The 26031-nt window shown below is 59.1% G+C and overlaps 1 protein-coding gene and 1 long non-coding RNA gene across 9 annotated transcripts in view; one reads left to right on the forward strand and one right to left on the reverse strand.

Annotated features, from left to right (window-relative positions):
- Positions 1-26031, reverse strand: part of RAB3IL1 (RAB3A interacting protein like 1) — a 54493-nt gene that overhangs the window by 1162 nt on the left and 27300 nt on the right. For 4 of the 8 annotated variants that reach the window (XM_051967165.1, XM_051967159.1, XM_051967164.1 and 1 more), the window contains exons 2-11: positions 11430-11670; positions 11041-11136; positions 8408-8485; positions 6283-6510; positions 5038-5199; positions 4330-4458; positions 4143-4255; positions 3468-3491; positions 1396-1495; positions 744-810 (exon numbers count right to left, since the gene is read on the reverse strand). In XM_051967165.1, the coding sequence (XP_051823125.1) occupies positions 744-810; positions 1396-1495; positions 3468-3491; positions 4143-4255; positions 4330-4458; positions 5038-5199; positions 6283-6510; positions 8408-8485; positions 11041-11136; positions 11430-11670 (1238 nt within the window). Of the gene's footprint in view, positions 1-743; positions 811-1395; positions 1496-3467; positions 3492-4142; positions 4256-4329; positions 4459-5037; positions 5200-6282; positions 6511-8407; positions 8486-11040; positions 11137-11429; positions 11671-26031 lie in introns of those variants that run through there. The other 4 variants (XM_051967160.1, XM_051967161.1, XM_051967162.1 and 1 more) reach the window with 4 other exon arrangements.
- LOC127541868 (uncharacterized) lies at positions 17948-21996 on the forward strand. Its single transcript, XR_007948491.1, has 3 exons — positions 17948-20401; positions 20815-20979; positions 21646-21996. It is a non-coding gene; the product is annotated as an uncharacterized LOC127541868 (long non-coding RNA).

Consider the following 26031-nt stretch of genomic DNA (forward strand, 5'->3'; position numbering starts at 1 on the left):
GATCGGTTTTAATGTTGGCGCCCCCAGAGCCTCTCTCGGTTTCCCATCCGAGCCCTTTCTGGGTTCCAGCAGCCACTTTGGAGGGCCTGGCCCGGGGGAGCACTGGGGGGGACAAGCAGGCCACAGAAACCTCCGACGTGGCCCCTCCCGATCTCGGTCTGTGGTTGGGGGGCTTGCCCAGAGCGGGACCTGAACTGGAGCCTGCATATCCTCCCCTCTCAGGGAGGAAGGCAGGAGGAACGCTAGCGCTCCCATCTTACAGGTGAGCAAACTGAGGCTCAGAAAAGCTGGATCTAAAGGCCTGGGGCGGCACTGGTGATCCACAGATAACGGAGAATGGAAAAATGAATGGAAAGATCGCCAGGAATCAGGAGCCGGCTGGGCTTGTTTTACAGAGCGCCACTTCAGGAGGGGCCCCTGGGGGGCGGGGGGCGCAGAGGACCCCGAAGGCTCAGATTCTGGGAGCCTGGGTTCAAATCCGGCCCCTCCCCCTTCCTGTGCGACCCCTCAGGAATGGCTTCTCCGGGTTTTCCTGTGCGGGTCTGCCCTGGGCCGGAGGATGGGGACGGCAGCTTATCCAGCACCACTGAGGGCCGGGCGCCGCTCCCGTGGCCGGCTCACTTACAACGCGGGGGCCTTTCCCAGCGCTAAACCCCGGGCTGCCGCCCCCTAGGCTGGGACCCAGGGGCGCTCGGAGTGCCGAGGCCGGCCGCCAGGGGGCAGCCCCGTCCCGCGCCACTCACCGTCCTGCCGCACCAGACCCTGCTGGATGTAGCGAATGTAGGTGAAGAAGTTACAGACGGCCGTGATCTGCGGAGAGAGGGGGGGGGGTGAGGGGGTGAGGGGGTGGCAGGGGAGACCCCCCCAGGCTGCCCCAACCCTCCCCCCCAGGCTGCCCCAACCCTCCCCCCCAGGCTGCCCGACCCCTCCCCCCCAGGCTGCCCGACCCCTCCCCCCGCAGGCTGCCCGACCCCACCCCCCAGGCTGCCCCACCCCTCCCCCCCAGGCTGCCCGACCCCTCCCCCCCAGGCTGCCCCACCCCGGCACGTGCCTTTGGATCTGTGCCCTTTAGAGGCGGCTGCGGAGTACGCCCAGGCTTCGGGCTGGTTCCACCCCGCTGGCCCCGCCCTCCCCAGAGGTTGCCGAGGGTCCCGCTGCCTGTGTGTGTGTGTGTGTGTGTGTGTGTGTGTGTGTGTGTAAAAGTGGCCCCTGGTCCGGCTGAGAACTTGCTTCCTGGCCCTGGCCGAGGCCCCTCCTCCTTACCCCCCCCCCCCGCCCCTTGGGAAAATGAGGGAGCGCCGCCCCCCTCCCCGCCAGCTCGCGCATCCTGTTCCGAGCCCAGCAGCCCAGGAGGGGGAAGGGGTCCCGGAGGGCCGGGGCCAGCAGAGGACTCACCCTGGCCCTGCAGGATGGCGAGATGTAGTAATAATTCTCAGAATCTCCCAGCCTGATGCGGTGCCGGCAGGTCCTCGACAAGCCGCTGAGCGCGCACTTCCTGGGGGGACAGGAGGGGGCCGTCAGGGAGGAGAGGAAGAGTGGGGTGGGCGGGGGAGGGGGAGAGAAGGAGCCTCCGCCCGGGAGGCCCAGGCAGGGAAACCGAGGCTTCAGAGCCCTGGCCCCTGCGGACGGGAGGACGCGCTGACAGACGGGGGACCAACACCTGCAGCCAGGGTGCCGGCTTTTGGCAGGATGAAAGCGGGCAGCAGACCCCGAGCCCCCGCCTCGCCCCTTCTCGTTAGCGTGGAGAAGCCCGGAGGCACCGAGGGGCAGCCGGGCTGTGAATCCAGCAAAGCCCCGGGAAGAGCCCCACTGCCTCCTGCCAGCCCGAGGCTTCCTCCTCTGCCTTTCTAAAGGGACGGACGGACAGACAGAAGGACGGATGGACAGACACAGAAGGACGGACGGAGAGATGGATGGACGGAGGGACAGACAGACAGCCACACATACACACCCAGGAGACAGGCGCTCCCCTCGCACTCAGGCCCTGCCTTCCTACGCTCATGGGGAGCCCGGCTCCTCCCCTCCCCCAGCAGCCTCCCCGTGTCAGGCAGGTTTCCCACGCAGCCCAGAACTCCGGGGCTCAAGCGCCCCACACGCGCTCCCTCTCCTGCGGCAAGGACTTCAGGCGGGCTCCACCCCCGCCTCCCCTCAGGAAACAGGGGCTGCAGGTGCGCCCTCCTTCCGGAGTCGTCCCCAGAAATCTCCCAGTAACCACCGCCAGGCCACAATCTAGGGGCATCCTGAGCAATGTTCTTCCCCACTCCTGTACAGCCTCCTTGACGGTCCCTGCCCCCCAAGTCCTAGACATCACCGTGGCCCAGTGCCCGGACATGTGCCACGGGGTCTGATTCTGGGGTCTATACTCCTGCCCGCCAGAGCCAGCGTCTCCTGGGCGGGAGACCCTATAGCCCGTTCCCTACACCCCCAAACACACTCGGATCCTGCCCCATCCGCCTACTAGCCCTGCAGCCCTGAGCAAGGCCCTTCAGCTGTTTCATCACTATAAAAGGGGCGGGCCTGCAAGCCTCGAGGTCCCTTCCCCCCCAAATTTATGCTCCTATGAAGCCCCCCCCATATACCCCTCCTAAGCCCAAAAGTCAAACGAGCCTGAGGGTTTTACATGAATATTAACATTTTGCAGAATGAGCCACAACATCATGGTCTTAATAACAAACTCTCTGAACTTGACACTGGGAGAAACCGGGTTCAAATCCTTACCCCCATCTTCCCCCATTAAGACTGAGCTCATGGGACAACCCCCACACTGCCCCTACAACCGCTAGTGCTCCCCACTCCCAAATTATTGTTTATAAACAATATTCATATATTTAACAAATAGATATTCGGGATCGACTTATCTGCACATCAACCGTGGGGTCTCCATCTCCCGCCTCCCTGCCTTTGAACTGGCAGTTCCTCACACCAGGAATGCGCTCCCTCCTTGGCTTCCATCTCTTAAAACCCCGTTTCCTTCCAGGCTCACTCACCTGGGGCCCAGTCCCCCAATGGCGAGTGCCTTTCCCTCAAAATCACCTCCTGTCAATTTTAATTTGACTAAACTAGAAACTCATTCTTACTCTGACTCCCAGTGCCTAGGATCTGGGATTCAGTGGGTGCTTAATAAATGCTCGTAGATCCCTGTTTCTTAAAGTAAAATGTATGTTCCATGTATCCTCAGTGCCAGGCATGTAGTAGTCACTTAATAAATGCTTATGAGGGGCAGCTAGGTGGTGCAGTGGGTAGAGCACCAGGTCGGGAGGACCTGAATTCAAATCTGATACTTCCTGACTGTGTGAGGCACACAGTCACTTAACCCCAGTCGCCTCAGCAATAAATAAGAGATGCTCATTGCAAGAAAGCCCGGACACCAGGCTGAGGCCGGAGGCTTCGGGCCGAGCGCCACAAACAGACTGCAGGTTAGTAAAGTCTGAGGGGGGTTTAGTTTTGGGCAGCTCAGTATCACTTACGTCATGATCTGGGCCCGGAAGCCACTGCGGGAGAAAGGGAAAAAAAGGACACCGAGTCAGGGCTGGGCAGGGGGCAGGAGCGGCCGGAGGGGCTGGGAGCCCTCCCAGAGGGCAGGAGAAGACTTGGGCCGGTCACTGCCCTGCTCCTGACCCCAGGGACCCCCATGGCGAGGTGCCATCCCACCCCCCTCCGGCCCGGAGCTCCGAGGCCCTTCCACTTCCGCTTTTCTGGGCCCAGAAGTGGCAGCTGTTGAGAAACGGGAAATTCCTGGACTGTTCTCCTGTTTTCATGAAAACAGGAAGCTCTGTGTTTCCGGGAGCCGGGGGGAGGAGGGGGGCATTTCCCAGAGCAGAAGCCCCACGTGCGTAGGTACACCCCCCTTAAAGGTCCTGCAAAGTCTGCTCTGAGAGGGGAAGCCGAGGGAAAATGACGGATCTGAAGTCCCGAGTCCCGGGTTCAAATCGTGCTCTGTCAGCCCCTAGCTGTGGGACCCTCTTAGCGGAACCCTTGTTTTTAGATGTTGGGGCTGGGGGACGGCCAGGCCCCGGGACTTCTCAGCCTCGGATTGGAGCGCCCGCCTGCTCCGTGGCTCCGCCCCAGGTCCCCGAGTAGGGCTGGGGAGGGAGCGGCGGGAGGGGCCCGGCGGGTGGGCCGGGGGAGGGGTCTCGGCTTACTTGGGCCCGCCGCACTCGATCGCAGACACCTTCACCACAGGGAGGGCCTGGGAGGCCACGGGCTCGATGGTCAGGGTGTTCTCCTCCACGGCCGCCCGCACCAGCTCTGAAAGCTGCAGCAAAGCCAGGGTGAGCGGGCGAGGGGGGAGGGGAGTCCCCTCCCCCCGGGGGCCCTTCCCCGCCTCACCTCTTGTTTGGTGAAGTTTAAGCAAGGGCCCACATCTTCTCGGTAGATCCTCTCCAGGAAGGGGCAGCTCTTGTCCAGGGTGGGGGCCTCCTTCCAGGCCTGGAACTCGGTAAACAGGATGGTGTCCACCTGAAAGGGGCCCAGAGGGGCGGGCTGAGAGAAAGGGCCAGGGCGGGCCCGGGCGGGGGGCAGCAGTCGGGCGGGGGGCAGCGGTCGGGCAGGGGGCGCATCTGGAGTGAGAGCGGCGGCTTAACTGGGTGGGGAGGGTGAGACCCCAGCCCCGCAGCAGCAGCGGGAGCCCCGGCCAAAGGCTCTGGCCCAGACAAAGATCCCGGCCCGGACAAAGATCCCAGCCCCACGTTCTAGCCCCACGTTCTAGGCCAGCTCGAGGCCAACAAGCCGTCTCAGGCAGACCCTTCGGAGCACATCGACCCCGAGCTTCTCCCCCAGACTAATCCCCCTGAAGCCCTGGGCCCAAGTCCACCCCGTGCTCCTCCTCCCTCCTCTGAGAGAAAGGATCCCAAAGGTCGAGATCCTCCCACATCAGAGCAAGGACCCCCAGACAGAGGCTGGGACCCAGGGCCCCAGGAGCCCCCCGAGGGGGGGACCCTAGAGCAGGCCCCCAAACGCCAGTTGCTGCTGGAGGGGGGACGCGAGTGAACCCCTCCTTGGGCCGTGGAAAAGAGCCCACCCTCCCTGGGGCGTTACCTGCCAAGAGGAGGAGGAAGAGGAAGAGGAGGAGGAGGAGGAGGAAGAGGAGAAGGAAGAAGACTCCGAGTTCAGGGTCTGCCAGCCTGGCTCATAAGTGATGTGGATGGCTTTCCCCGGGACAATGCACAGCAGTAAGGAGAGGAGAGTGGGCACCTCAGGCTGGGTAGGAGCACAGAGCAGAGAAGGAGGCGCAGGAGGAGGGACAGACAGAGAGGAGAAGGTCAGGGCCTCGCTCAGCGGGGGGCCCACCCCCTGCCCCCTCCTGTGGGCCTCAGGCGCCCGGAGACATAACCGTGGCCCCGGAGCAGCCTCCAGCAGCGCGCCAGCCCCGAAGGCGGCGACCCTCCCGTCACCTTTGTGTCCATAGGATTTTGCACACAGTAGGCGTTTAATAAAGGCACCAGGTATATCTCAAATTTGATCAAATGCTCGGCCTGGGGCAGCCCGTGAGCCCGGGACGTGTGTCCAGCCAGTCCCGGGGGAGGACGAGCGGGTCCCACAGCTGGATGCAGGGCGGGAATGACCACGGCAGACCGGGACCCCCTCGGACAGGAAGGCCCTGCTGGGGAAGCCGCTCCGGGCCCGGCCCCTACTGCAGGGGGCTTCTTGGCCCCCGAACCCGCCCGGGGGGAGGGCACAAAGCCATCTTAACAGGACCCAGAGTTTCGGTCCTTGCCTTTCCATTCACCTCCTGCTGGGTGACCCCGGCAAGGCAATGGCCTCGGCCGGCCTCTGTTCCCTCTCTTGCGCCATAGAGAGGTTGGCTGGGGCCGGAAGCTTGGGTGAAAATCCCTACTTACACCTGTGTGAACTCTGAACTGCCAACCCCTCCCCCACCCTGGACCTCAGTTTCCCCATCTGTAAATGCAGGCGGGGGATGGGCAAGCTGGACTGGGTGACGTGGGGTCCCCTTCTGCTCCCAGAGCTGGGAAGGGAGGCGAGAGCTCATCGAGTCGGGAGCTCCCTTTTTACAGGAAACAGACTCAGTAACAGTCCAGCGTCACTTACAGAGGCAGATGGTGGAGCAGGATCCCCCCCTGACTCCCGAGTCCCCCTGCTTTCCCTCCCAGCTCAGAGGCAGGGGGCCTGGGATGCGGGTCCCTGATCTGCCCCTCGGGCTTCTCCCACTCTGGGGGGGCTCCGGTGCGCCCCAGGGGAGGGGCTCAGCCTCCGACCTCCGCGGCCTCCAACCTCTGTGGCCTCTGACCTCCACGGCCTCCGACCTCCGTGGCCCCCGCCTACCTCTTTGCACTCGTGGCCCACGGGCTCCAAGGAGATGCTGTGGCCGGTGGCCGGGCAGACGGCCGGGCAGAGGGCGCCGCTGGTGCTCTTGTTGCGAGCGTGTCCCTTCCGGAACACGGCCTTGGACGGGCTCAGGAGCTGGGGGTGCAGCTCTCGGTTGGGCGAGGACGGGGTGGAAGTGATCACCAGGGCCTTCAGGGCCGTCACCTCCGCCTGCAGCATGTCAATCTGGCCAAAGGAAGGGCGGGGTCAGTGGGGGGGGGGGGGTCAGGGGCCGCACCCCCGGCATCCCCACCCAGAGCCCCGACCAGACCAAGCCGGAAGCTGCCTCCCAGGCCCACTTGCCCATTCTACAGATAAGGAGACTGAGGCCCGGGGCGGTTGAGAAGAGAAGACCAGAAAGTGAGGAAAACCTTCCATTACCCCTGCCATCGTCAGTCCCAGAAGGTTAAGACTCGGGGAGCCAGAGTCCCACCCATCCCTGAAAGGGCCCCTGGATGCTGTTCGCAGTCACAGACGGCTCTTCCCGGAGACAGCGAGCATCCCGAGGGAGGTGCCCCCCGCATGACCCCCAGAGCAACAGTCCCCGCCAGCCTGGGACCCCCGCCCCCGCCCGCTTTTGCCTGGGCACGGACTCAGCCGCTTGGGCGAGGGGGGTGGGGCGGCGCTTCCCAGAGACGCTCGCAGACCGGGGATGGACAAAACTCCGGGGTCGTCTGGGGCAGCTCCCGAGCACGACTGGGGAAACTGAGTCCAGAGAAGTAACTGGCCCAGCTCCTCAGATACCAGGAGCCCAAAGTCTCACTCTCAAGCACGGGGCCCCCCTTCTGGGGAAGGGGTTCAGTTTTCCCGCCAGCAGTGGCTGCTCTGAGCAAACCCGCTGCCCGGAGAGTGCCCTGGGAAAGGGCAAAACGGGAGCAAAACGGGGCCCGTCCACAGCGGCCAGCACAGAGTGGGGGGCAGGAATCTGGAAAGAGCATCCCACCCTGTGCCCTCGTTCAACAAATAAGGAAACTGGGGTCTGAAGGAGAAGTGACTCTCCAGCTCAGTCACCTCTGGCACTGGAAAAGACCAAGGGGACCCCTGAATGGATGGAACAGACAGGGGCAGGGAAGGACACCGGGGGGTTAAAGGGGAAGGGAAGGAGATGGGGGGGGGGGGTTAAAGGGGAAGGGAAGGAAACCGGGGGTAAAAGAGAAGGGAAGGAAACCAAGGGGTTAAAGGGGAAGGACACCAGGGGTAAAGGGGCAAGGAAGGAAACCAGGGGGTTAAAGGGGAAGGGAAGGAAACCAGGGGGTTAAAGAGGAAGGGAAGGAAACCAGGGGGTTAAAGGGGAGGGAAGGAAACCAGGGGTAAAAGAGAAGGAAGGAAACCAAGGGGTTAAAGGGGAGGGAAGGAGATGGGGGGGGGGGGGGTTAAAGGGGAAGGGAAGGAACCAGGGGTAAAAGAGAAGGGAAGGAAACCAAGGGGTTAAAGGGGAAGGACACACCAGGGGTAAAGGGGCAAGGAAGGAAACCAGGGGGTTAAAGGGGAAGGGAAGGAAACCAGGGGGTTAAAGAGGAAGGGAAGGAAACCAGGGGTAAAAGAGAAGGGAAGGAACCAGGGGGTTAAAGGGGAAGGGAAAGACACCAGGGGTAAAGGGGCAAGGAAGGAAACCAGGGGGTTAAAGGGGAAGGGAAGGAGATGGGGGGGGGGGGGGTTAAAGGGGAAGGGAAGGAAACCGGGGGTAAAAGAGAAGGGAAGGAAACCAAGGGGTTAAAGGGGAGGGAAGGAAACCAGGGGGTTAAAGAGGAAGGAAGGAAACCAGGGGTAAAAGAGAAGGAAGGAAACCAAGGGGTTAAAGGGGAAGGACACCAGGGGTAAAGGGGCAAGGAAGGAAACCAGGGGGTTAAAGGGGAAGGGAAGGAGATGTGGGGGGGGGGGGTTAAAGGGGAAGGGAAGGAAACGGGGGTAAAAGAGAAGGGAAGGAAACCAAGGGGTTAAAGGGGAAGGACACACCAGGGGTAAAGGGGCAAGGAAGGAAACCAGGGGGTTAAAGGGGAAGGGAAGGAAACCAGGGGGTTAAAGAGGAAGGGAAGGAAACCAGGGGGTTAAAGGGGAAGGGAAGGAAACCAGGGTGTCTCACCTTCCCTCGAGCCTCCATCAGCTGCTTTTCTGATGCCGCTTGCTTTGTATTTGCTTCCCTCACCATCTTGTGAGCTTCCTGGGAAGGGAAGGACGGCCCGATGGTCACCGAGCTCTATGGGAGGGGCTTCCCTCTGCTCACCTGCCACAGACCCACAGCCCCTGGGCTGCCTCAGCCCTCTGAAAGGTGACCTGCTCACAGGCAGGATCCTCCCAGGGCTGAGCAGTCACCATAGCTCAGGGAGGGATGCAACCGTGAGGAGGATCTAGTCCAACCCACTCTGTCATCACCCCACATATCAGAGGGGGAAACTGAGGCTTGGGGACCACTGTCCCGGTCACACGCCTTTAAGCAGCAGAGCTGGGACTTGCGTCCAGGGGCCCTGACTGTAGCCACGGCCCATCTGATCTGCCATAGGCCCTTCTCTCACAGACTCCCGGAGCCTCGAGTGTGGAAGGGGCAGCTCCTAACTGAACAGTCTCCCCTACAATGTTTTCGATTGGAAGCCCTCCCAGGACGGAGAGCTCACTCCCTCCCTTCCCATTTGTTCCCCATTTGGGAAGTTCTTGTTTCCTTTTGTCGAGGAGCAATCCCAGGGTCAAGCAGACCTAGAGAAGCTCCTTGTCCTTCCGCGTGGCGGGCCTCCAAATCCCTGCGGACTCCCCTTCTCTGAAATTAAACACCCCCAACTAATCCGGCCGCGACGCTCTCTCCGGGCCCTTCCCCACGGCCTGGTGGCCGTCCTCTGGACACTCCCCACGGCCCTTCCTGAAACGAGGCCCCCAAAACTGAACACACTCCCCCGGCTCTTCTGCGCCCAGAACTCGGGACAGGGGCCTGCTCTGCGGCCTCCCGGCTTGGACACCCAACACCCCGAAGCCTCGGGCGGGACCAGTGGTGATTTGGCAGAGCTGTCAGTCAGACTCTCCCCCTTCCGGCATCTGTGACGTTGACTTTTAGGGCCCACGTCCAAGTCTTTACATTTAAAATCTTTAGAATCAGCTCAATACTCAAATCCCTTGAGATCCGGTTGGATCCGGCTCCTGCCCTCAGCCAGCAGCCACCTGCAGCCCCGAGACCGCCTTCCTCCCTCCCCGTTACAGAGCAGAGAGACACTAAATACATGGCACGACTTTCACTCTTTGTTGTTGTTGGTTTGCATTGGATTTTCTCACTTTTCCCCGGTTTGATTCGATTTTTCTTGGGCAGCACGAGAATTGTACAAATCTGGCTGCATAGATTGGCTTAACATCTATTTCTACCATGTTGAACATATGTTGGAAGGGGAGAATGGGGGGGGGGGGGAATGGGGAGAAACTGGAACACAAGGTTTTGCAAGGGTTAAGTCAAAGACTCATCCATGCAGATTTTTCCTTGGAAAAATAAAAAGGGTTGATAAAAAAATTAAAAATAAATTATAAAAGAAAATAAATAAATAACTATATAGATATGTATAAAATCACGGGACCAAAAGCAGATCTCTCCATTAAAAGGAGGGAAAGGAGAAAGGAAGAAGCGCACCGAGTACAAAAACTGTACTTGTTGTAATAAGCACTTTTTTTTTTTTTTTTTAACAAATATGGTCTCATTTTACCCTCACAATAATTTTGCAAAGTAGCTTTTATTTATCCCCATTTTATAGTAGAGAAAACTGAGGCAGAATTTAAGATGTTTGCCCAGGGGACTCTTATCTTTCTGTATTCCTCTCCCCTTCCTCTCTCACCTTACACATTCCTCCCTTCCACCCATTCATCACTCCAGCCAAACTGGCTCTCTTCCTGTCCCCCTCTCGCTCATGGGATTTTCTCGTCTCCTACCTCCATGCTTCTACCCAGAATGCACTCCTCCCTCACCTTCCCCTCTTAGAATTCCAAATCTCCTCGGAACACCCTCCCCTCCAGGAGGCCCTCCTTGATTCCGCTCACCTGGAGCTGCTAATGTCTCCTCCCAAACTACCTTGTAGGTATGTGCAGCTGAGAACGTCGCTCCCTTTCTAAATCCCTGTTACCTGTCTGCCTCTTAGGTCTCCTCTCCCAACAGAAGATAAGGCGGCACTTTTGTGCCCCGTACACAGTAAGCACTTAATAAATGCTTGTGGAATGACTGCACCTCATTTCCCTCCTAGGACTGTGAGATGCAGATCCAGAAGCGACTCAACTAATCCTGCTCCGGCCTCCCCAGGGGCGGAGGCCGGCATTGAGACCAGGAAGGAATTCAGCAGGCGCTTAATAAAGACTTGCTGGGGGCTGCAGGGAGTGACCCTCAGGGTAAGTTGGGACTACCTAGGGTGGCAGGTCTGCCCTCACCAATGTTTCTCTGCCACCTAGGGCCTCGGAGGCTTGTGGGGTAGAATCCTGAAGAGGTCCGGGCCTTGTCTGGGCTCACAGTCAGCACGCGCAGAGACGGGGACCTGATCGGGTCGTCCCGAGTGGGCGCTCTGTCCATCACGCCGCACTGTCTCACACCCGCTACCCTGCCTCTAGCCCCCCGGCCCCAATTCCAGCAATCCGTGGGACCCCATGCCCTGGGCCCAGCTGTCCGGGCACCAATCTCCTGGGGGCAGGGCCGGAGCCGGGCGGCTCTCCGGGTACGGTGCCCAGCACGGTGCCATCACAGGGAGGGCGGTGCCTTACCTCAAACAGGCTGGCCGTCAGCTCCTCCAGCTCCTGCTCCAGCTGCTCCCGGACCTTCGACAACCTTTCGCACTCTTCATCTTTCAGCTTCAGTTCCTGGGGAGAGTGGAGACGTGGGCCCTCCCATCGTGCCCAGGGCCTCCCATCGTGCCCAGGGCCTCCCATCGTGCCCAGGGCCTCCCATCGTGCCAGGGGCCTCCCGTTGCGCCCTGACCCTTCCACGGGCCTTGGGGGTCGTGCCCTGTCTGCAGCCTTCGTGCCACGTACAACGCCCAGCACAGTCTGATGATATATAACATGGACCACCAGCCTGGGCGTTCCATGCCATTGCCCTCGTCCCCAGGGTGTGTCTGCACCTTCCAGTGGGACGTGGCCCTCCCCCCCAGTACCTTCTGAGCCTTCCGGAGCTCTTCCTTCAGGAACTCCGAGCCCTTCTCGCGGATCTCCACGGAGGAGCTGCGCAGGCGGGAGACGTCCAGGGGGCTCGGGGGGTGGGCCTCCTCCCCTCGGCCGCCCTCCCCGCAGGGAGGCTCCGGCAGCTGGGAGTCCCTCTTGCCTTTGCAGGGGGACGCGCTTTTCCACGAGCTGCTCACGGAGGACGGCTGCCCCCCTTCTTCCACCTGGGGTTGGCTGTGGGATAAACACAGGGGTCAGCAAGAAATCGGGGGGGGGGGGGCTGCAGAGGGACCCGGTGAAAACCGAGCCCTGAGATCGAATCCCGCTCCCCACACCATTCACTCTGTAGGACCCTGGCCAGGTCTCCTTTCCTCTCGAGAGTCATTTCTTCCCCATAAAATGAGAGGTCGTGTCGATGATCTCTACAACCCATTGCATCCTTGACATGCTAAGATTTCTCCCATTTCTGACACCCCCTGCTCTAAGCCCCCTCCCCACTCTGACACCCTCTGTTCTAAGCCCCCTCCCCGCTCTGACACCCCCTGCTCTAAGCCCCCTCCCCACTCTGACACCCCCTGCCCTAAGCCCCCTCCCCACTCTGACACCCTCTGTTCTAATCCCCCTCCCTGCTCTGACACCCCCTGCTCTAAGCCCCCTCCCCGCTCTGACACCCCCTGCTCTAAGCCCCCTCCCCGCTCTGACACCCCTGTCCTGTGCCTTCTGGGAACCCAGCCCGGAGCCAGATCGGGGAGCCGGGCACTCCGAACGGCCTGGCCGAGGCTCCGGTCCCCTGGAGCAGACTTCTCGTGCCCCGACCCGGCCAGAGACTCCACGGGAGAGGTCCCCGCGGGCCCCGACGTGGGATGGGGAGCCCGAGGGGTCGAATGACCCGTAGAAACTTCCCAGGAAATGCGCGTGGGAGGCGGGGGACCCCGAGTCAGGCAAGTCCGAGTCTCGCTGTTCAGCGGGGGTCTGACTCCATGACCCCACCTCACATTCTCTTACAGAGACACTAGAATGTCTCCCTGCCCCGCCCTGGCTCCCTTTACAGATGAGGAAACTGAGGCAAGAGGGGTGAAGTTCTTTGTGGCCACACGGCTAGGAAGGGTCCGAGGCAGATCTGACCAGTGCTCCACCCACTGAGCCACTTGCCGCCCCCCCCCCCCAGCCTTAGAGCATCAGGCATCAGAGGGGGAGGGGCCCTTAGTGCCCGTCTAGTCCCTCCCCCAGCCTTGCAGAAGAGTAAACTGAGGCGCAGGGGAGGCAGAGGAAGGGGCCGGAGCCGGGTAACTCGGAGCCTTCGCTACAGAAGGTCCCTGTCTCCCCAAACCCGCCTCCCCCTCGCTTAGCCTTGGGAAGCCACTGCCGGGGACTCTACTGCTCAAAGATTCAGAGTTTAAGCCCCTCCCTTCCTTGTGCAGCTGAGGAAACTGAGGCACAAAGAAGGAAAGGACCTACCTGAGCCGACACAGTGGATTCTTGGGATCTGAGGCCGGGTCTCCTGACTCCCAGCTCCTCACACTACCATGCTCAAGCTCCCCAGGGGGCTTCTCGGGCCCACGGGCTTCTTTTCCCTCTCCGGGGGAAGGCCGGCGCAGATTCATGTCTCCCCGGGGTGGGCCTCCCTCTCTCCGGCAGAGCTTCCCCCGCGTGCCTCCTTCTGCCTCCCGCAGGCCGACTGGGGCAGGAGGAAGTGGGGCGGAGGGGCGGCCCGGCAGCCCGGGGGCCCTGGCGCGTTTCTGTCGAGGCAGCAGCAGCCCTGCTCACTCAGCGAAACCGGAGACGCTCCGGGCTCCCGGGCCAGCGCTTCCGCCCATGCTCCGGCGGGCTGGCCGGGCTGAGGGAACCCGGGCTTGGGGGGAGGGGAGCACGGGGCGGGGAGGGGCGGCCCCTGCCACTGCGGGTAAGGAGCAGGGTCGGGAAGGCCAGGGGCCCCCACAGAGCTAACCCCCCCCCAAACACACACAGAGCTAACTAAGGCTGCAGAGAGTGAATGCTCTTTCTCCTGGGCCACCTGTAAGGTCTGTGGGGGGATTCATTCTGTGGGTAACTGTTTCCCCTGTGAGACAGAGACAGAGACACACAGAGAGAGACAGAGACAGAAACACACAGACACACAGAGACAGAGGGACAAAGACACAGAGAGACAGAGGGACAGAGACACAGAGAGAGATAGAGAGACACACAGAGACAGAGAGACAGAGACACACAGAGACACAGAGGAACAGAGACACACACAGAGACACACACAGAGACAGAGAGAGACAGAGACACACAAAGTGAGACAGACAGAGACAAACAGAGACAAACAGAGACAGACAGAGATAAAGACAGAGACACAAAGAGAGACACAGAGAGAGACAGCCAGAAAATGTGCTCTTGTCCCACGGCACTTATAGGGGCCTTGGAAGAAGGGAAACATGTCCCCCTAAAGATACAATTGGGCAAAAGACAGATACAAAGGGGGGTGACGGATATAATGGCGGGTTTCAGCTGGAAGGGGCGCCCGGCTCCTCTCTTTTTTCTGGACAAATTTGCTGAGAAAACCGAGAAGCAGAACCGGCAGAACCCGGGGTTAGGTCGTGGCGTACAACACGTGGCAATCGGCTGAATCTTAAAGATAACGACGTATTCTCCTGGTATGGATGCTGACTCTAAAGATAAGGACGAGGGAGTGAATTCTGAACAATCCTGGGTCCGAGAACATGAAAACTGGGGAAAGAACCAAACGAACCCACTGAGTAGGAAGGGAAGAGGTAAATTAGGGGGAAGTGGATTAAACACCTGGGATAGTCAGAACCAGAGCCACCGACAGGACGGTGAGGGGTTACGGAGCAGGAAGAGAGAATCGTGGGCGCAAACGGTTAACCACACGAAGCCGCCGTTACCACAAGAGAAATGCACGTCGGAGCCACCCGAGGTTTCGCTTGGCAGCTACGTGAGGAAAGAGACCAGTCCCGGGCCGCTGGTACATAGTCGGTGGAGCTGCGAGGTGGTTCCTTCTAGAAAACATCGGGAATCACGCAAAGAAAATGACTGAAACTTCCATCCGTTTGACTGAAGACACTTGGCTCCTGGGCAGCCGCCCCAGGGAGGTCGGTAAAAGTGGAAGCCACAGAAAGGATTCAGGGCCACGCGCGGAGTAGTAGTAAATAAAGATGACGGCATCGGTTGTGGGCCGGTAACAATGTTACGGTGCCGGGAGAAACAAGAACAGCGGGGAGACGAGGCGCAGAATGACCCCGGCAGCCGAGGGAACCGTCGGAACTCAGCGGGAGCGACTGGGAAAATGACCGCAGAGGTGGGAGACGGTGGAACATCATGGCACTTTCCTTCCCCTCCTCTCTTCTCCTGCTTCTCACCTCTGCCCTTCCCCTCCCCGATCCCCGCGCCAGGGATGTCCCCCTTCCCGAGCCCCAGCTTCCCTTCAAGGTTTAGCTCAGGGGAATTCGGCCCTGCCCCCACCTGCCACCTGCACGGCCTCTGACCCGGAAGTGTCTCCCCTGGCTTCTACTCTGAAGAGACTCTAAAGGAGGGGAGGGGCCCACAGCGTTTGTGGCAGAAACGGAGGGGCTGCCCATTGGTGGGAGGACGGCTGGGTAAACTGTGGCATATGAAGGTTATGGAATATTATTTTCTGTAAGGAATGACCAGCGGGATGGATACAGAGAGGCCTGGCGAGACTGACAGGGACCGGTGCTGAGGGAAACGAGCAGGGCCAGGAGATCCTTCTATACGTCCACAACAATATATATGCTGCTCAGGTCTGATGGACGCGGCTCCTCAGCAATGAGACCGACCACATCGGCTCCAACGGAGCGGGAATGAACGGAACCAGCTACGCCGGGAAAGAACTCCGGGAGACGACTAGGAACCACCACAGAGAATTCCCGCTTGTGGTTTGCTCACAGTTTGTTTCCTCCTGGTTTTTTGCTTTTCGAGCTGATGCTTCTCGCGCAGCGCGATGACCGCCTGATCCGTCCGCACGTGTTGGACGTAACACCCTTACGGGACTACCTGCCGTTTCGGGGACGGGAGGGGGGAGGGGGGGATTGGAACACAAGGTTTTGCAAGAATCCAGGTTGGAAAATGATCCATCCGTGTGTTTGGGGAATAGAAAGCTTGGAAGGGGGGGGAGGGAGGGAGAGATTCAGCTCAGGCTCCACCCCTTCTGCAGGATGCCCCGCCCTCAGGGCCCTCTCTTCCAAAACGGGAGTGTTTATGATGTGTATTTAGGCACATAAGTCCCCCGAGGGCAGGGGATGCCCCACTTTTGACTCGGTCTTCCCAGGGTCCTAAGCGGTCTCATCCAGTTCAGTGTCTACGACCGCATCCTTCGCCGGATGCTTTACCTCTATTATCTCACAATAAGCCCGGGAGATGGGTGTTGTCATCCCCATTTTACAGATGAGGAAACTGAGGCACAGCGAGGTTCAACAGCTTGTCCCGTATCACAGGGCTCAGACCTTCCCGACTCAGGACTAGGCTCTCTCCACCGAGCCACACGGCTCCCAGAAAGGGGGCGGCTGCAGAGGAAAGGGAAGGGAGGAACGGCGGCCCTAGTCAGGAGGTTCGGAGGAATGAAACATGTGACCAGGGAGGGAGGAAATGGAAACGCGGTGGGGGCCGAGAGGGAGTCATCCCCCAAGAATATGCGGCGTCAGCAGAGGATTTCCGGAAGGAGGGAAGGGAGGACGAGCCATACACAGCGGATTCCGTGAAGAGGCTCCCCGGGAGGCTGGGGGAAGAGACCCCCCTCACCCAGGAGCGGCTCTGAGACCACCCAGCTGGCCCCCAAGGAGCCTCTGCTCTGCCCCAGTGACCCCCCAGGACTCCTAAGACTCCCTCCACCCACCTGGAAGAGGCCCCGGGCAGGGGGAGAGACCCCAAGCCAGGAGACCCTGTCCCGGCTCTCCCTCCCCTTCCCCACCCCTCCATGAGCCTCAGTTTCTTTCCCTGGGAATGAGGACTGGAAAACCCAGATGAGCCCCTCAGGGCCGCTGCTGCAGGGACCAAGGAGGGAACAGGGGGAAGGGGGGATGAAGGGAGCAGGGCTGGGCCTGCTGAATCAGCCCTGGCCAGGAAGGCGGCCCGGGACCTCCCCAGGGGGGCAAAGAGTGAACAGCCCTCGTGGCTTTGGAGACGGCCACATGTTTTGTGGGACGGTGCGGGGGGTTATTCTGGGGATCTGGGGCTGAAAGAATGGTAAGTTTCAGCAGTGGGCCAGCTCCGAGCCAGGTCTGTCCTGCTGGTGGCCGTGGTGCCCCTAGAGGTGGGGAAAGAGTCAGAGAGAGGCCACAAGCTGCCCCCGCGTCACACGAGACCCCCGGGTCGAGGGGGAAACAGCCAGCTCTCACACACGCACTCTCCCCTCCCAGAAGCCTCTCTGCTCTCAGGACCCATCTCTCAAAGCATCCCCCCGACCCCGAGGATCCAGAGCCTGCCAGCTCAGAGACTGAGTCCCAGAGAGGCCCAGCCTCGGAGCGCTCAGCTCCCACACAAGGCAAGAAGGCTTTGCACTCTGAACTGCTTGACCTGGGACATCAGGTGGCCCTCCAAGGTCAGGGGGTCACAGGGCACTGGCCAATGGGGGTCACAGGGCACTGGCCAATGGGGGTCACAGGGCACTGGCCAATGGGGGTCACAGGGCACTGGCCAATGGGGATCATAGGGCATTGGCCGATAGGGGTCATAGGGTGCTGGCCGATGGGGGTCACGGACAAGGTCCGGGGTCTGAACACCCTCCCGTAGGCAACCCCACTGCCCCAGATACACCCAAGCATGACTGCTGCTTCCCAAATGTCTGGAAGGTGGGGAGGGTGGCGGAGACTGTCTGGTCCCGTTCATCCCCACTCCCAGACACTCAAAGTCCAGCCGCTGCCCCCGGGGGAAGATGGCTGAGTCCGTGCCAGGAGCAGCCAGTGGGGCCACCCAACGTGGCCGGAATCCCAGCTCGCGAGCTGGGGGGGGCCGGAGAACGGGCGCCCCCAGAGACAGGCCTGGGTTTGGGTCTCGCCCTCCCCACCCGCCCCTGCCCCATCCCCCCCATTCCCTATTAAATGCAGAGCATCTCCGAGACTCCTCGGCAGCTCAGAAGCGTGGGACACAGCCCAGCGCCGGGCACACAGACGGCCCCGGGTAACTCACTGAGCGGCCAATGGCGGAACCCGCGTTTGCCCGGTCCGGGAGCCCGCTCTGATTGCTAGAAAGCCTTATCTGCAGCCCCAGGCCGCTGCTCCCACTTCCTCCCATTGCTCCCAGCCCCGGGGACCGAACAGAATAATGTTACCCAGCACCCGTGGCCAGCCCTGCCCCGTCTGCCCCCCGGCCCCGGCCTCTGATGGAGGGAAGGCTCACAGTCCCGGCCTGGACAAGAGCTGGGAAGGGCGGCTGGCGGGGGGAGGGGGGAGAAACAATGGGCTCCGTCCCAGCGAGAACCGTTCCCCCCCCCCCCCCCCCCCCACCCCCCCCCCCCCGGCCTCCCTCCCTCCCCCCCCCCCCTCCCGCCCCGCCAGGCCTTAAGAGACCCACAGGCAGTTTATTCAGGAAAGGGCCTTGTTGGTTGACTTCCTCAGGAAATGGGCCTGGGCCAGGGAAAAGTGCGATCCTGCAAATCGGCCCCAGCCCCTCCCCAGCCCACTCTGTCCAAACCCAGTGAGAGGGCTCCCAGTCTCAGCTCCCAGTCCCGGCTCCCAGTCCCGGCTCCCAGTCCCAGTCGTGACTCCCAGTCCCGGCTCCCGGTCCCAGCTCCCCTCTGGGGCCAGGGGGTCTCTGACAGACGTTACAAATCTGACCCAGGGCCCTCTCCCAGCCAGCGTCCGGCCTCTGGACTGGGCCTACCAGAAGGCACCTCAGGAGACCCTGTGGCGAGGGCCCAGTGCCGGGAGCCCTGCCTGAGGTGACCCCAGGCCTGGAGCTGCCGTCCTGCCCAGGCCCCTGCCCAAGCGACAGGCTGCACCAACACGGGGTCCCAGCGTCACCAGCTGGTGGTCCTGGGCGTGGGCAGGGGCCAGGCCGGCTCTGGGACATGGGCAGCCCCGAGGACTGCTAGGAAGGGAAGGGCAGGAGGGACAGTCTGGCAGGAGCCCCCGCAGAACTGAGCAGCAGCACCGAGGTAAATCAGGAAACCTGGGTCTTCTACTAGCCAGTGACTGGTAAGGGGAGGAGGCCGGATTCCAGCTGGCCTCTCGGGCCCAGGGCCGGTCCGCGGCCTTCCCTCCTTGGGACGGGGGCTAAGAAGTCCAAGGCTCAGCCAGAGGAGAAAGGAAGCAGGGGAGCCCAGCACCGGCCCCTGCGGTCATGGAAGTCGGCACTCACACCTGGGCACTCTGGGGGGGGGGAAGGAGGCCACCTCAAGGACTCCAATGGCCGCCGTGACCCCAAAGGACCCTGGAGGCGAGGTGGCAGCTCAGGAGTCAAACACCTCCCAATGCGGGCTCCTGCCAACCCCCCTCCCACATCCATCGGCCTCAACCAGCGTCTGCAGGGCCTCCCGGGGGAGGGAGGGGTGCTGAGAGCGGTCCCCCAGTGACCTCTGGGCTTCCTGCCCGCTGACACCACTTGGGGCCTGTGCCTCCCATCACGCAGGGACCCCCGGCCTGCTGCCGCCCCGGTGGCGGGGAGGGAACACCCAGGGCCCTCACCTCCCAGAGCTCGGGCCCTTCCTGTGGGGAACGGTCGCCTCCGGGCTCGGGGCTTGTCCACAGACTCCCCGAAGTGAAACTCCCTTATCCCCCCACGTGGTCACCCCCCCAAACTAGAGCGAAAGGTCAAAGAGTCAACCTTTCACATTTGTGCGCCCCTTCTCGGGGTAGTGCTCATCACACAAAAATTAACACTCAGTGCTTAAGATCATCACACAGTAGGTCAGTACTTAAAGCTTAGGCTCATCACACAGTAGGTCAGTACTTAAAGCTTTGCTCATCACACAGTAGGTCAGTACTTAAGGCTCAGGTTCACATGACAGGTTCAGTCACAGTACCTAATGCTTTGTTTATCACACAGTAAGTCGGAACTTAATGCTTTTTTTGTTATTCATTCATTCCTCCAAGTCAGGAGACTCCTCCTAAGCCAGAGGAACGGGATCCAAATCCTGCCTTTATTACCTTGGATAAGTCACTTCCTCCCGGAGCCCACTTGTTTCATTTATGAGAAGGGGCCTCCCTGCAATCCCCTCGGGGCACGAAGCAGCTCACCCAGCTGTGCTTGGCCCCTGACTGGCGGCACCTCCCATGGGGCCTCAACGTCCTTATCTGTAAAAGGGCGGCCTGTGTTCCCTCCTCCCCCTGACCTGAGAAAAGTGCTTCATGAATCACTGAGCTGGCAGTTACCCTGACTGCTGGGACCAACCCCTCTCTGGGCACGTCTGTCCCCGGCCTTTGTGGTCTCAGGTCCGGGTTAGAACAGCTCTCCCCCTGAGCCCCCCATCCCTTCCCCTCCTTCCCCCACTCCAGGGCCCAGAGCACGAACCAGGCAAATGGGAGCCTAGGACACGGGGCACAAAATGAGCCTTAAAGTCAAAGTGTGGGCAGAGGAAGGGGAAGGCGCGAGGCGGCCACCGGGCAGCCTCCCATTTGACTGAACTAATTCTTCAGCCTTATTTGGACTACAACTGTTCACTCTAAATTTGATGCCCTGAGGCTAAGCCCCAGTTGCGCCACCCAGTTATGGTCCTGCTCAGGAGGGTCCGTGAACGGAGCAGTCGGCTTCTAGAGAGTCCCTCCAGTCAGCGCGCCCAATCCTCCCCAGGCCCTCGGGGAGAGGGGACACAGCAGTGGGACCGCCCGACGGGGGTCTCGCCCTCGGAGGCTCCCTAAGCCTGGCCAAATAAGACCGCTGCTGAGTCCCAAGTCGTCACCCGCAGAATGGGAAGGAGAGCTCGCGTTCCCTGCAGACACTGTCAGGGGGAGGGTCCTCGGGAGCCGACCTCATCCGGGGCATCTCTGTCCAAAGTCAGGTTCTGCCGGTAAGTACTGGGGGCGGGGCGGGGGCGGGCCTGAAAGCCCTCCTGCTCCAGAAGGCACAGATGGATGTCTGCAGCCCAACAAGCCTCGGGAAAGCCCAGGCAGGAACAGCCAAGTCTGCTGGGACACACAGCTCCCCTCCCCCACCCCTGCTCCCGCAGACTCCTGGGGAAAATCCTCGCAGTCTCGGGGTCGCCCAATCACAGAAAGGCAGAGCCAGAGGGACAGAGCTCTGAGCACAGGACACACAGACTCAGAGCTGGGGGAGGGGGGGAACCTTAGAACAGGGGATGTCAAACTGGGGGGCTTAGAACAGGGGGTGTCAGAGCTGGGGGGGGGGGCCCTGAGAACATAGAACATCAAATCTGAGATGGATTTTTGAGACCATTTAACCATTTCATCGCTCTTTTTACAGAGGAGGAAACTGAGGCTCATGTCTGAGAAGGGAAGAAATTCCCTTCCAGTCTCAGAGGTGGGAGACTCCTCCACTGGGTTTTCCTGTGCACTGACCCTGGGAGCCACCATCAGAGCCCACGGCCACAGGAAGCCAAGGATCTTCTTTGACCTTCAGACCAACCAAGTGAGTTGACCTTTTCCACACACACAGCAGGCGCTTAATAAATGCTAAATGACTCCTCCCATTGACGGGATGGGGACACTAAGGCACAAAGGGGCTTAGGCCTTTTTTTTTGCTTAGGGCCTTGCTGAGGCAATGACAAAATAAGGCTCAGGTCAGTGTCCCACCCTCCAGGCCTTCTGCCCTTCCACTCAGAATCAACTCAATTCTGCAGGCCTTAAAGCACCTACTTGATCCGCTATGCATCATGGGTATAAAATGAGTTCTAAAGCAAATGTCTGTTGGCCACCTACTCTGCGCCTAGCACTGTGCCAAATGCTGCGGGGAGAGCTTGTCCAACAGCAAGCATGTACAAAGCACCTACTATGTGCAAGACACTGTGTTAGCTTGTGATTGCTCTAGGAGAATAATATTTAGGAATCACAGAATCTCAGAGTAGAAGGAGATCTCTGGGGAGATCTCCAGGAGAAGCCAGCTCCAAAGCAGGATTTCCTTTGTGCCTCTGTGTTCTCTCTTCCATTAGAGCCAAAGGTCCTGGAAGGGAGGGACCGGGTAATTTGGGCATCTGTATGGCACCAGTCACAGGGCCCAGTAATTTGTGCACCCACTAAGTGCTTAATCGATCTTTTATTCATCCATCTGCCTTGTTCTTTCCCATTCTGGTGGCAGGCTCAGAGATTTCGAGCAGACCTCAGACGCGGCTTAGTTCAATCTCCCCATTTTACAGTTTTCCTAGAAAGGGGATCGAGTTTGTCCAAGATCACAAAGCTCTGTCCGCAGATCTGGGGCCAGAAGGGGCGGTCGCTGGGGCATTTACGGGGTGCCAGGCACTGGGAAGGTACCGGAGAGTTTCGAGGAGTCAAAACACAGGCCCCGTCCCCACGACGACGACGACGCTTTCACGAGAGAAACCACACGTCGATGTTTCTATAAAATGTCTATAAAACACGATCAAACAATCCCTAGAACTGACAAAGACGACATAAGTGAACTAATAAAATTCACCGACATTTAACCTTTCGTTAGTAGTTTCGCGTAATGTAATCGATACTTAACACAACCATAAAAAACTTACTCAAATATGAAATGTCAAAGGTCGCTAAGTCAGACACAGGTCTGAAGACTACGTTGACCTAAAGAAAAGTATATGATTGTGATTTAGTATAAAATAAAGCCTGAAGGAGCCTGAAGATCCAGCCACAGAGGCAGAGATGGAAAGAACAGATGGTAAGGGGAGGACTGGAAGAGACCAATGTCTCAAAAACCGAGAGAGAAGAAGCATCAAAAGGCTTCGGTTTTGTTGAGTTTTTGTCCCTTTTGTGGTATCTCCGACATGTAGCACGATGGCTAGCACACAGTAGGTGCTTAATAAATGCTATCGGATCATCAAGCCTCCATCGCCACTTTCCCGTTCTATCCCGGAGTCTTCTCATGGGGTCTCTCCGCCCTCTAAGCTCTCCCCGTCTCCAGACTCGTCTTCCAGGTGGCCGAAATAATCTTTCCCAACTGAGGGTCTGACCCGCTCATGCGCTGGTCCCATAACTTCTTCTTCCTGCTACCTCTAGGACAAACTACAAGCCCTCCCATTACCTAGTTCCAGCTCCTGTTCCCTTCAGCCCAGCTGTCAACTTCTGGTTTCCCAGACAATATCTCCTGCCTCCCTCCCTCCTGCCCCCTGGAAAGTCTGGCTCCTCTGCAGGCTCAGCTTCCGGCCACCTCCTACAGGAAGCCATTCTGGACTCAGTTCTTAGGGTCCAGTCCCAAACACTGCGTTCCCTTGCCAATATCATGGATTATCCCTCATGTCCCATCTCTGTAAAAGGGGATGTAACAGAGTCCAGGAGAAAATGCTCAGGCAGGCCGGGGCTTCCAGGGTATTTGCCAACCACAGAAGCCAGTGATCTCTGTCCTGTCACTGGGCCCGGGTGGCTCTGGAGGGAAAGGGGGGCAGGCGACCTTGCCCAGCCTCCGTCCCTTAAATCCAACTGGCTCGCATGTCCCAGCGTCGCCTCCCTGAGTTCTTAAAACTAGGCTAAAGAGGCCCTTCTCTGCCTCCACCGGACCACCGAATGGGTGTCGCCTCGGTCAGACTGAGGCCTCGGCCTCCCGTTTGTTCCGGCTGTCCCGATGCTGCCTCTGCAGCCGGCCGGGTCTGGGGGAGAAGGGGAGCCGCGGATTCTCGCCCGGCCTCCCTCCCTCCAAGTCCGATTCACGGCCAGTCGTGGTATCACCTCTCTGGGCTTAGGAAGGACAAACGAGGGCTCGGTGGCACAGGGGATAGAGCGGGACCCGGAGCCAGGAAGCCCCGAGTTCCAATGCAGCCTCATACCTCCTAGCTGTGCGATCCTGGGCAAGTTCCTGAACCTGCCTGCGTTCTGCTGCAGAGTGAACTGGAGGAGGAAAAGGCAAAGCGTTCTGACATCTGCCCAGAAACCCCCAACGGGGTGGCGAGGAGTCGGAGGGGACTGAACTACAACAGGTGCTTAATAAAGGCCCTTCGCTGCTCAATAATTTCCTCTTCCCACAGAATCCAGATTCTGAGCCGGAAGGGACCTGAGCGGAGTCAGAAAGACTCAGTGACTTGGCCCTGTTCACAGCTAATTTGGGCCGAGTTTTCATTCGAACTCTGACCTTCAGGACGCCACGGAAGGAGCTTGTCTCCTGTCCCCTTCTGAGAACCCCACGGGGGGCTCCTTCCCAGGACTGAGGGGCCGCGGCTTTATCTGGGGCAGAAGATCCAAGTTTGAACCAAGAAAGACGGGAAGAAGCTGGGCCCCGGTTCAGTGACGAGGAGGGGAGAAGGGGGGGAGGAGGAAGGGGGGGAGGAGGAAGGGGGGAAGAGGGGGGGGGGAAAGGGGGAATTTTAACTGAAGCCATTTTTACCTGGAGACATTCTTACTACCTTTACCTGCCACAAAGCTGGGTTTCTGAGGCCGGCCCCTCCCAAGTTAAAGCTGAAAACAGGATGTAGATACACGTATATTGGGGGGGGAGCACAATGAGGGGGGGGTCCCAAAGTTCAAGTGAGTCACTTGTCTCCCTCTGGCCTTCCCTGAAATCTTCCCACCCTCCTCTGCTGCTCTCGAAGGGATGCTCTGAGAACAGATAATGGAGGAAGTGGGGTTCCCAGGGGGCAGTGGGGAGAGGCTCCTCCAGACTGCCTGGCTCCATTCTGGAGAGGCCCCCGGAGCACTTAATTGCAGAGCCAACCCCCAACTTTGAGCACCGAGCGGGGGCCACCGGATATCAGGGAGCCTCTCTGCCCCGGTCACAAAATTCGGCTTATGTGGGGGAAGAAGGGGGCGCTGGGAGCCTGTCCACAGCCCAGATCTTTCCCGGGGTCGGTGTGTGTGTGTGTGTGTGTGTGTGTGTGTGTGTGTGTGTGTCTATCTGTCTGTCTCTCTGTCTCTCCCTCCCCATCTCTGTCCTCTCAGTCTCTCTCTGTCTCTGTCTCCTTCCCCTGTCCTCTCAATCTGTCTGTCTCTCTCTCTCTCTGTGTTTCTCTTCCCCTTTCTCCTGTCTCTGTCTTTCTCCTTTCTTCCTCTCCCTCTTTTCCTGTCTCTGTCTCTCTCTCTCTGTCTCTGTCTCTCCCTCTGTCTCTGTCTCTCTCCTTTCTTCCTCTCCCTTCTTTTCCTGTCTCTGTCTCTCTCTCTCTGTCTCTGTCTCTCCCTCTGTCTCTGTCTCTCTCCTTTCTTCCTCTCCTTCCTTTTCCTGTCCTCTCAGTCTCTCTCTCACACACACACACACACACACTCACTCACACACACACACTCTCCCCTCCATACAAGTACCCAGACCAGAACCATGACCTGTGGCCGGCTGCCTAGCTTGGGACCTACTCCATTCTGCCCATGGATCCTCCCTAACCCTCCTGAGAGATCGGGAAGCGGGTCCCTTCCGGGCAGCTCTGCCGATCTCGTCCCTCCCCAGCTCTGACCCAGTGCTCTCCGTTCCAGGAGCCCCTGGGCTCTGACTTCCCATGTTCCCAGGCTGCCAGCGCTGATTCGGAGAAAACAACTTATACAATAAAACCGCCACCGCATCATTCAAACACACAGCCCGAGTCACAACTCCTGAAGCTGGAGGACGAACAGCAGCCCCGCCGGGGGCAGAGCCGACCGACACACACCATTTGGGGTATATGGCTGAAGTTTCGCTCAACTAGACTTATTTCTTAAAAGGAAATTCGATTTTCTTTTTCAGTTCAGGTGGAGACGTGAGAAAGGACGGGAGATAAACAGAAGCCTTTCCCGTTCTCTTTCATTTCATTTTCCTCTGGGATCACCCCCAATTTATCCTGTATCTTTCCTGACAAGTGTATAGTTCTTTGCATCTTCCTCCCTTAGACTGAAAGCTCCTCGAGGACAAGGCCTGTTTTTGCCATTCTTTGTATTCCTAGTTCTTAGCACCGTGCCTGACACACAGTAGGTGCCTAATAAATGCTTAATTAAAAAATACAATTGATTTTAAAAAACAAACTCCTTCCTACACCTCTAACATCCCATGATCTAAAGTCTCCCAGCTCTGCCATTTCATATTCTATGTTCTAATGTCCCTCCCATCCCAACACTCCATATCCCAAGACCTTTCTCGGTTCTGATCTTTTTTCTATGATTCTGGTCCTTCTGCTCTACTGTTATTTCCCTGGATCCTTTTTTAAATAAAATTTTTTTTTTATTTTCAAAACACATGCATAGACAGTTTTCAACATTCACCCTTGTAAAACCTCGTGCTCCAAAATTTTTTCCCCTTCCTTCCCTCCCACCCCTTCTCCGAGACAGCAGGTAATCCGATACACGTTAAACACGTGCAATTATTCTGTACATATTTCCACAATTAACGGGCCGTCCAAGAAAAATCAGATCAAAGAGGGAAAAAAAGAGAAAGAAAACAAAATGCAAGCAAACAACAAAAAAGTGAAAATACTATTGTGTGATCCACACTCATTTCCCACAATCCTCCCTGTGGACACAGAGGGCTCTCTCCATCACAAGACCATCGGACCTGGCCTGAGTCACCCGGCTGGATCCTCATTCTTGAGGAATATTCAGTAAG

The sequence above is a fragment of the Antechinus flavipes genome, chromosome 6 (assembly GCF_016432865.1).
Source record: "Antechinus flavipes isolate AdamAnt ecotype Samford, QLD, Australia chromosome 6, AdamAnt_v2, whole genome shotgun sequence".
NCBI classification, from domain to species: domain Eukaryota; kingdom Metazoa; phylum Chordata; class Mammalia; order Dasyuromorphia; family Dasyuridae; genus Antechinus; species Antechinus flavipes.